At 39.6% G+C, this 11561-nt stretch overlaps 1 protein-coding gene across 1 annotated transcript; it reads left to right on the forward strand.

Annotated features, from left to right (window-relative positions):
• Positions 1-1764: 1764 nt before the first annotated feature.
• Positions 1765-7372, forward strand: LOC139714911 (uncharacterized). The gene is made up of 4 exons (XM_071626557.1): positions 1765-1961; positions 3190-3333; positions 4469-4677; positions 5549-7372. Exons 1-4 carry the CDS (start codon positions 1791-1793, stop codon positions 7242-7244), a joined length of 2220 nt encoding a protein of 739 aa, XP_071482658.1. The 5' UTR covers positions 1765-1790; the 3' UTR covers positions 7245-7372.
• Positions 7373-11561: the final 4189 nt, after the last annotated feature.

The following is an 11561-nucleotide window of genomic DNA, read 5'->3' on the forward strand; positions in this document are numbered from 1 at the left end:
GTACAATGTATACGAAAAATGTATATTCATAGTGACGACATCGGTTGACCTGATTCCGAAGCGTAGGAACTATGTGAGATGCAAGCGACCTACGAAATAATAATGAGCCAACTGGAAAGGAATGGTAAGTGAGCTTCTGCATGCCGTATATATCATTGATGATATGAAGATCTTCTTGTCACTATTTTCACACAATGCCGACAATTCACTTCATTGATTTCGCATCTTAGGCAGTAGGTCAACAATGTGCCGTTTATTGCTGAGGGAGTATCTACTCAGTAAATTTAATCAATCACCGAGTCGCTATGTCCTCAACTCACTCATGAACACGGGTGTGGGACTGTACAAGAGGACTTGTCTGTGGTAACTTGATTGCTATGTAAATGTATACACTAACACTAACAGAGTAGTGTTTACAGGTTAGACCGCATCTGATGCGGGATGATGCGGTATCCTCATCATCCCTTACGCGTCCCATTCATCATCCCATACGCGTCCCATTCATCATCCCATACGCGTCCCATTCATCAATAAGCATTACCGCATTACCTGTAACACATTAGGCTGTATTTGTCCTCCCTCCAGAACAACGCAACGTCGAGACAGACGCATAGATCCTAGAGTGCTAGACGTCATAAATTACTTTGTAAATTACTCATAGTCAATACAATAGAAGAAGCCTGGCTTTGTAAGGGGCTCCAGAAAGCCGTAAATTAATTTGATATTTGATTTGTTTTTTTTTAATTTTAGTATCTATTTTACAGTACGGTATTTTATGTAATCTTAACTCAAGCAATAACTGCAACCAGCCAGAACGAACGCTCCCACACTTTACAGTTGTATAGTGCTCAAATGGAGTGCCTTGTATTAAAAGTTTTAATCACAGATAGGACTGTTCAGGAGTTCTGTACTTGTAGTAAATTTAATTGGTATCGTGTTTGGTTTTTGGTGTTAAATAAACTGAAACTGGAAAACAGAAAAACTGAACTGACCTCGGCATAGCGCTATCCAGCTCTATGATAATTCCATCTAATGTTTCTACTTCATGACTTTTCAGTTTTGATTCATTGTGAGATGCTTGGAGTTCATGAAGGGCTGTATCTGAGTGGCATTTTTCGTTAATTTTTTAGATACAGAAGAAGGCAAACTTAAATTTTCCTTTAGAATCAGAACTTAGTCCACTTACTGAGAGAGAAAATGTGTTCACAAAAATAATTATAAAGAGACAAAGAAGGTAGGAAAAATAAAACAAGGGGGAAAGGAGTGCTGTATACACCATATAATTAGCGAGTCTAATTTTTGTGAATTGGGATTTTCTGACAATTTGATGTGTGGTCAAATTCACCATCATGGAATACAGTACTAGACAGAGATGCACTGCACATTCATATTGGGATCTGCTTCTTCTGCCTTCTGTAATCCCAAAGGTTATGGCTGATGAATTGTGCGCATATGTGTGTGTGTGTGTGTGTGTGTGCACACATGGTTAGCATTCATCCGTGATTGGCAGTGCCTTTATGTAGGTACAGCCTGTACTTTTATTTTCAAGTCGTTTGCAACATCTTTTGATCAGTTGATCAAAACTTTAGTGTTTTTAAAAAGTCCAACAAGCCCAGCCAACATTTCAGGACTGAGTGATAAAATTGTATTTACCTGGAAAAATCTGCTACTGAAATGGTCATTATGACGGTTATGTCTTTCCTCTTTTTAGATATTATGGTGTAAACAGTAACCACTGGTGGAATATTCTGACTGTGTAATGGGGTCATTGACCAGTCGGTCTGCTTAAGATGGAGAGTGACAAAGCAGTGGACGTGATTGAGGTTCACTGTCCTACGGAAGCAGAGCTCCAGGCAGAACCACAGGTCAATGTGCCCTGTATCGTGGAAGGCTGTGGTAAGACGTTCACTACATCGGCAGCTCGCAGCATTCATCTCATACAGACACACAAGATTTACAAGGTATATAATTATGATTATGATAGTAATTTGTGATCAGATGTGTCCAAACTTCCCAACTCAGTCAAATGGTTCTAACACCTCTTGTAGATTTCCACCAGTAGCTTTGTGCATAAAAAAAAAATACAGTATAAGTTTGTACAAGTCTGTATACACATGTGTGATATCTTGAAGATGAAAGTGTCCCCCCCCCAAAAAAAACAAAACAAACACAAACAAACAAACAACAAACAATCGAGAGCTGCAAGATTTAAAGAATGGACACTAATATAGATCAGCAGGCAAGTTTTTTTAACCCTTTTGTGAAATACAATGTAACTTGTAGGAATTGTTTTAGAAAGTTATTAGGTCAAATACCATGGTTATAGAGCATTAGACTGCATTCGATTAAAGTGACAAGTTGGGGGGCAAAGAGGTGGTAACACATCTTTCCATCCGGAGAATAGTGCACTCTGACACACAGTGATATATGAATGAAAACATCTTAAAATGTGTGTACAGTTCTGGTTGAGGTGAGGATTTAGCTTTCCACGTTTTGCAAGATATTCAGAAACCACTCTATGAGATGTCAAAGAGCATGCAATTCCATGGGGTATCAAAAGTTTATTTGATAAAGATCAGTTTTAAAATAGCTGAGATATCCAAAAACAAGGTGAAACAAAGAGATCATAATAAAGTTGTGGCCTGTCGCCTTTTGTTATTATCCCTTTTTTGGATATCTCAGTCATTTGAAAACAAATTTTCATCAAATAAACGTTGAACCCTTCTTAAAATTACATGCTCTTTCATGTTTTATAAGAGGTTTCTCATTATCTCACTTAGGAATGTGCAAAACATGAATCTCCACCTCAACCAGTACTGTACTTTTAAAAAAATCTTGTTTGAAAGATAAAATGATTGAAAGAAGTATCTCTGCTTACAGAAAATGTTTTTTTTTATTTTTGTGTGTGTGTGTGCATAAGCCCAGTCACAGGATTTCATTTGCCTTCAGTCTGCTGATATTGATAAAGAGAATGTTCCCTTCATGAATACTATTTCTGTCAGCAAAAAAAAAAAAAGATAACAGAAAAATGCCCAAGATTCTTTTATCTTGTACACTTAGCAGATTTACATGAATCTCAACACGTGGAATATGTACACATTGTCTGGTTATCTGGTCTAATGGTCATTTGTTTTGTTTTGTTTTTTTCTTCAAGTAATCTCTACATGCATTTACATTTCCATTATCCAGAATGAGGATGAGTGGAAGCGGTTCAACAGGTCACATCAGAAAAATCTGAGGAAGGTGACGAAGCACTTCTACTGTCCTGTCAGGATGTGCAACAGAAGCATTGAGCAGGAGAAACCCTTCACCAGACTCAGCCTTCTCAAGCAGGTAGTGGCAGGTTTATGATCATTGAATCGAGAAAAATATGGAATTCAACATTTCTTGAAGTGGGCGCTCATTTTTGGTTGACATATTCAGTATTTGAAATTTCTTGTCCCTCATACTCTTTGTATATTGTACTTACAGAAAAACATGACAAATTTGTAATGTTGAAGTGAAAATATAGAGTGTTCCACTCACCTTTGCTGCTGCATCAAAAGAAAGTAGTAGTTGCTAGGACCTACTACTCTGAAGGGACCATTGATTTTGTGTTCTTCCTGTTTAGGTTACTTTTGTCTGGAGATCCTCCAAGAAAGGCTATGCTATGTGTATGAGGGTTTATTAGTAGTCGCGTCTATGGGTGCGTTTATCAACTCTTTTTCTCAGCAGAAACAGGTTTTCCAAACAGCTTTCAAGGAATTTTTACGAGTTGATAAACGCAAAGTCGTTTTGAAAGCCTTTCAGAAAGCCTTTTCGAAAGCCGCAAATTTGTGGCTTTCCAAACAGGTTTCCTAAACAGGTTTTCAGAAACCTGTTTGTAAAAGCCTTTTGAAGTTGATAAACGCAAAGCTGTTTTGACACGGCTTTGTAGTATTGTACTGCAGTTACGAACAATGCACGCCTTATGTGACCTCTTCTCCTCGGGTCGAATTGCGCAATGCAGCTGTGCAGTGACAGGCCAGTTATCGTGTTCGCGAAGAGTTGATAAACGCAACTATTTTGGAAGCCGTTTCTAAAGAGCATTGGAAACGGCTTTTGAAAGCCATTTAAACAGGGGAAAGTTGATAACCGCAGCCTATGATGCACAAAGAGTAAATGAAGGTGTTGATGTGAATTCACCTGACATATTTTTCAAAATATTGTAGCATGGGAACAAAAATTGTCTTGTGAGTTATGGATTTCTCTACAGCACTTATTCCCAGCATAACTGTCACTATTCCTAGATGTGTAAAAAGTACCCTAACTTAATCAATTCCTCATTAAAGTGCTGAACTTTGTCCTCATGGTTGATATAAGATATTACATGTATTAGCTACATTGTAAATCTTATGCCTTTCTCAATAGACAGCTTGAGGATGTAATCTCTTGAAATGATGAAAGTTTGTACATTTTTGTTTCTTTATCTTTATTTGCACTCATCTAGCACTACTATATTCTGCATGCTGAGAAAAAATACCAGTGCCAGAAGTGTGACAAGCGGTTCAGCACTCAACGGCAGCTGACCACCCACGAGGCAAACTGTGGCAAGTCCTTCTACTGCTCCTGCGGGGACAAACACAACACTATAACAGCCCTGTACATGCACGCCAAGAGGAAGCACCATCCTCTGCCAGAAGAGTTTGCATCAAAGAGGTATGTAATCACCAGGTCAGGTAGCCAGTATATTGCCAAACTTTTTTTGTACAAGATATTTAAATCTAATGTGGGATAGGGAGGTAGTCATTTCACATGGAGCATTCAGCATTATATTTACCAATTAAATGTGCAGTGTTCGACTACTCCGCAGTGAGTTTTCAAAGTCAGTATGTACTTTAAGACTATGAAGGATGCCATTGCTTTTTGTGACAAGGTAAAGTGAATTGTTGGCTGATTGTGTTGTACAATTCCTAATAAGATTTTCTTAACTGTAAGTTTGATTTGCACAATTCATTTCAGAAACTGTGTGCTTTTAGAAGCAATTTAAAAATAGTGATATGGATCTTAGTCAAATGACTGACTAAATGTAGTCACATGACCAGTCTTTCATTTTGCCTATTAACATACCCCGTGGGCATAAGTTTCATCTTGTACGAAGGACTGGTACTAAATAGCCAATACTAACAACCGCTTTTAATAGAGACTCAAAGACACAAGTGTTTATTCATTTGTGGCTTACCATAGTCACACTCAATAACATTCACAGTTGCATACATTATCAATGCGCACTCAATCAGTCGCAAGCGCGTGCTCAATCGCTTATTTACTGTAAACAACTTCTAAGTTTTTGTTCAGTGCCTTTGGAACATTTCTTCAGACATCTTGGCTTTTGAGCATGCTTTGTTAGCATTTTTTTTTGTAATTTCTTTGTATGTGTGTGTGTGTGTGTGTGTGTACCTGAAAATTTGATTGTAAGGTTAGAGTTGCTTTCATCCATGCTTACTGTCACAGGCTTTGCTCATGATTGCAGAACTCTTAACCCACCTGCTCCCTCTTTCTACTTCCTTTTGTCGCATTCTTTTTCCAGGCGAAAACGTGAGCCCCCAGTTGAACGGTATCTCTTAGTTGTACCAGTGCCATATGGGGATGCGAACGAGATCCGCAAATCTATGCTTGAGCCTGTTCCCCTCGTGCCCTACTCATCTACCTGCATCAAAGTCTCTGATGGAATACATGGCAAGAGAAGTCCAAAGCAAGCTGGCAAGGTCATCCCAGCCACCATTACCATCCCCAACTTCGGATCTCTGCAGGATGTGAGAAGTGCTGCTGGAACTTCCAAGAGTGGCCCAACCCTGGCAACGACCTCCACGCAGACGGACGAGTCTGGTGCCAGCAGGTCGCCGAAGCAGACCACGAGTAGCAGCTATGCCCAGACTGCCCACAGCTGCTTTCCCAGCCACATACCCCTAGCAAATGCACCGCATACGGCAAAGAGACACAAAAAGACACTGGCAATTCAGACAAACTGCGAATGGCCCATTGCGAGCCAGGTAGCCACCAGTGAAACCCAGACTCTGGATGGGGAGGGGATTGCTGCTCAGACCCAGACAAATCTGGATTCAAGGAACTCAGCAGATCCCACTGCACCCCCCAGTGGGGAAGGCAACCTGCTTCCTGGGCGTGCAAGCTTTGTGCCATTAGGTTCCCCGCTGACCTTGCCTGCCTCTCCTGTCACAGAAACAAGATTGAACTTGAGCACTTTTGGCCTCAACGCTCCCTCTACTCAAAGACCAATACCATCTCATGTCCTCAGACAGAACTCTCAGTTTGATAGTAGTGGTACTCAGACTCCATGGAGTGTCATAGCAGTGAGTACCACCCAGACTGATTCCACAGTTAGTCCTGTCATCAACACAAGGTCCACTCTCCTCCCCCCTAACGAGGTCTTGACTCAAACAGATCTCAGCTTCCAGAACCTCCTCGAGTACAACACTTCAGAGACACAGACTTTCGCCAATGTTTCTGATGCCATGACAGATACCAGCGAGAGTCAGGCATCACAGGTGAGCCAGCATGCAGCCACAGAGACTGGCATAGAGTCTATGGAAATGGGCATCCAGAGCACCAGCCTGGTAACGGCGGAGGCCGATGTGGGGCCGTCTGGCCTGGACCTACTCTTTCTGGCCAGTACTGAGCACCGTGCAAACTCCACATTGGATTTGCCCAGGATGGATGACTTGTCATGCTGTCAGCAGACCCAGACTGGCCTGAGTGCAGACACAGGCCACCAGGAGACCCAGACGGCCTGGGACTGGAGTCTGGACGAATTTTCCTTCCTGGACCAGCACACACAGACAGCGCAGAGCACAAGTAGCAGCAGCGGCAGTGACACCCCGATGTCGGACAACAGCCAGTTCTGCCAGACTGGGCTCGACCTGTACTCCCAGTTCAGCTTCTCCAACACTGAGACGCAGACGGTTTCTGTCTTTGATCTGGAAATGTTCGGCACCTCCATCTCAGTCCAGACGGAGCCCGGCTTATCGATGCTCCTTGAAGGCAGCGACAGCTTGATTGATGTGAGTACCCAAGCCCAGGGGTCCCCCACGCAGCAGGAGATGGTGTGTGCCGACGTCCAGACAGAAGCCATGGACTTCGATCGGCTCCGTTGTCGACATCTGAGTGGTCAGAGTCAACTGGCCTCCAGCCAGACTCAGACCTCATTGTGGGAAGACATTGAGTCCCTTATGAGATCCGATAACTTCACCCAGACCCAAGTCCCGTAAATTACACCATGTTGCAGAAGACATTTGTGTTTGTTTTTCAGTATATATCAAGTGACCAAATCCATTTGAAATAGATAATTTCTGATTTGAAATCTTGAAATGAATCTCCAAACCCCCCAACCAATATATCTAGGATGGTTCCATGACATTTGCTCCTGTGGCAATTGCTCCCATGAAATGTCTGTATGCTAAGCCAGACATAAATTCAACCCACAAGCATCACCCTAACCCTAATCCCAATCCTCACATCAAAGTAAACCTAAAATCCTATCCTAACCCTAAGTCCTTGGAGAAAATAAGACCGGAGCGATTGTTTCAGGAGCAAATATCGTGTCACCATTTAGGACATGATTGGTGAAAGTAGGACCATTGTCAAGATCAGTACCATTGATGTTATGTTTGAATTATGGTTTAACCACATGAAGGAAAATTACATCAAATGGATCTTGAGAAACTGTTCAGAAATAAACTTAGGGGTTAAAAAAAAGAAAGTTTGAAGTCAAAGCCAAGTAGGCAGACACACAGTATTGTGCACAGTACCCTGCTGAAGTCATTACATTCTTTGATGTATGAATGAATACTGAGGGAGAGTTCAGATAATCATTAGAATTATTATCAATGTCGTCAATGACCATAGTAGATGTAGGGTATAAAACACCTTGAAAAGGAATGTGTGTTGGTGTGTGGGTATGTGTGTGTGTGTTTATGTGTTTATGTGTAGGTGAGAAAGGGAGAGGTAAGGAAATAAAACAATTCAAAAGTTAGTATGATATTTTAACCTATACATCTCACTTGTTTTCATAGGTGTAATTTGTGAAGCTATGGCAATTTTAAGGATATTACTAGACCAAGAAGCTAGTTGTATATAAAATTGTAGAGATATATCTATCAGCAGCGCATATTACATTTGTATAAAACTGTGCTGCCAAATGTACTGCAGGCATTGAGCCTTATCACAGCCTTGGCTGATTGTCCAAGCTGAGATGTGAGAATGCATTTTAGCAGCTTGTAATTTAGAAACCTTTAAATTTCTCTTCATTGTATTTCTCAGGTTTCTGTTTTCCAAGCATTGTATGTGAATGTGTTGAAAATTACAACCGCAGTTTAAAGCCAAAACATAGTTCTCAGAAGGGCTCAAAATTTATTTTATTTTCCACCATTTGGATCTTGCTTGCCATACATCGAAAGGGTCTACCAAGAAACTTAACCTGTCTGACGCCATTTGCCCGGATGATGAGTTGTTTTGGAGTATTTTGTGATCAAAAGTGCAGAATAATTTCGATTTGTAGTTCACAACTTTCATTCTAGAAGGGCCCTCCCCATTCAGCATTGTGGAGTGGTAGAACGCCAGGTGATGATCGATTATGCCCTTGCGTTTATAATCTGTATGCAATTCACTCTAGCGCAGAAGATTGATGGATATTGCTGTGGCCCGATTTGTCAATTATTGATAATCAATTAAGAACAATGACATAGCAGCCACAATCGAATAAGCTTGGAGACTGTGGACTTCCGGCGAACCTTTTGGCAAATATTTTGCATTTTCATTGTTACTTACTGTAAAACATGATATATTCGCTACAGCATGAAATTTTCGCAAATTGGAGCCGATGGCCTTTTTCGCGAATTGCCACTGGCATTCAATTGCATATAGTGTAGACAAGAACTTTCATGTGCTTTTTTATTTCGCGAATCTCCGGCTCTCACGAAATTTGCGAAATTAAAATGCACACGAACATTCCTCGTTTTACAGTAACTGAAATTGTGTTATCACAGTGTTATTGTACACATTTCTTATGCATGCATGTACATTCTGGTGTAATAATCGACAGTTCTGCAGGCATACTTAAAAACTATATTATAGCTTTAAACGCGCCCCCCAAAAGCAGTGATTTTTCCTATGAAGAATGAATACTTTGAGATAGTTATTGTAACAATAATATATCTCTAGTTTTTGAGGATGCTTTATTTTTCTTCTCTGCCGTGCATATTTGCATATGGATGCTATGCTGAACATTTTTGTAAATGAAGGAAAATCTTCTAAAACACTCAGTGAAAGTTTGTGGAAAAATCTGCAAATCTGATAAAACTTATGAACATTGAAAGTCTTGGTTTGTTTCTTGTGTTATTTTCACTAGATGGGAATGCTTCAACAATTTATGATGTCACAGTAGCAGAATAAGCTAAAAAACATCAGGGAATTTTATTGTATTTTTTGTTTTAATAAAGTGTATACATTTTCTTGACCTTGACTGAGATATGCTGGGGGGGATGGCTCATGAAATTAACCAAAATGTTAAAAATTTGTAAGATGGATTGTCAGATTTTCCTTAAATTTCCCCTGCATGTTTCCCTTACCTTTCTTCATCCACTGAATCCAAATATTGGTTTGGAGAAACTTTCCCTTGAATAGTCCCCTTAATGCTTTTCATAGGCACTTTCTGTACATGGATGTAGTACATATTATAATTTGCATACTGTCAAGCCAGAAGTATTTGCGGCATGAAATTTTTGCATAGTGGGAGCCTACAGTCTTTATTTTAGCATGAGATTTTTGTGAATTGCCACTGGCATTCAATGCATATAGTGTTGTCAAGAACTTTTGAGTGCATTTTATTCTTGTGAATCTTGGCCCCTCATGAAATTTGCAAAAAATTTCACGTATGCAAAAATTTCTGGTTTTTACAGTAGTGTGAAATTCAGTAAGCGTTCTATTTTTTTTTTTTGGCATAAAAATAAAATTGTATTGTCATGTTTTGCTTTGCAAAGTGCTGTATAGCGCAACCTTGCAGTTTGTGTTTGAGATTATAAGAGAGAAATATAGATGTACATGTATTCATTCTTATGAGGCATTGCTTGTCCGTTATATGTATAAAAGTGTTGCTACATTGTAATAGCTAATGTACACAAAGTCAGTGACAGATTATAACTTGTATTCATTCTATATTTATTCTACTGCACATGAAAGTTGGTATCAATGTATCCCAAGGCCTATAATTGTGTACACTTTGTGACCAAAGGCCTTAAGAGAAGGCAAGTAATGAATTAGTAAAATATTAACCAGCAATTCAACCCTGCTTTTCTCAACTAATGTGTCTTAACTCTGTTGTGAACACTTGTAACATATTTGTGATAGTGTCCATTAAACTTGCAGGTGATGGTGCTCAGTGGGTTCATTCCCTCCCCAAGTACTTGCGTGTATGGGTGACACGACATTTGCTCCTGCAACTATTGCTCCTGTTCTCCAAGGACTTAGAGTTAGGGTTATGATAGGGTTTTAGATTTGATTTGATGTGAAGATTAGGATTAGGGTTATGTTTGTGGGTAGAATTAATGTTTGCCTTAGTATGCAGATATTTCATGGGAGCAATTGTTGCAGGAGCAAATGTCATGGAACTACGTGTAAGTGATGGGTTATGTGTGGCAGGTCTTTTTTTAGGGAAAAGATTGAATGATCATGCCTTTTAACTTTCAAGTACTGATAAACACTGGTATTTCTCTGTGTGTGTGTGTGTGTGTGTGTGTGTGTGTGTGTGTGTGTGTGTGTGTGTGTGTATCTGTTCTCTTGTCTTTTGGTAGTATGAGCATTTCTTATTTGGTGACTTGAATCAATCCCTTTGCAGACAATGTAGAAAAAAAAATGTTCACTGCCTCACACCTGGCACCTACTTTTCTTCACTTTTTTTTTGCTGAGCTATTGCGATTATTCAACATCTGTGTGTTTGTGTGTGCATGTGTGTGCATATGTGTTGATATTCAGCCATCGAGAGCTAGTGTGACCAGTTTTGTTCGAAATACATTTCCATTACTAACATTGTAGTATACTGTGGGGACTAATTATTAATCTTAGTGACATATATCGCTATAATGTATCAGTCTGATACAAGATTTAGGAAAATATGTAAAAGGTACAGTCTGTATAACTTTCTCATTAGAATAAGTTTTTGTAGTTTTTACAAGTTTAGAATATTGCCAAGTTTCCTGAACATTAAATATATATAAAATAAATTTTAGTGGTGATAAAAAATAATCCATGCACATGATCATGATTTGCAAGAACACACAACTATCATTCTAAAATACAGTTTCACACAACAGACTCATTATAACTACATGTACTACAAATAGTAAACTGAATATTACCCAATTTGGTTGAGCTGCTCAATAATGGCTGGTTTACAAAAGTAGACGTAAGGATTTATGCTAACTACCATGAGCCATTGCCTTCAAAAAGATGTGTTTACTGAAAGTCTCCACTGGTTCAATTTGAATGCATCTTTTGATCTGCCATTTCTGGTGTAATGGGATCATAGTGGA

Source organism: Diadema antillarum, unplaced genomic scaffold (genome assembly GCF_040938485.1).
Source record: "Diadema antillarum isolate AM-2024a unplaced genomic scaffold, OU_Dant_1.0 seq00002521_RagTag, whole genome shotgun sequence".
NCBI lineage: Eukaryota > Metazoa > Echinodermata > Echinoidea > Diadematoida > Diadematidae > Diadema > Diadema antillarum.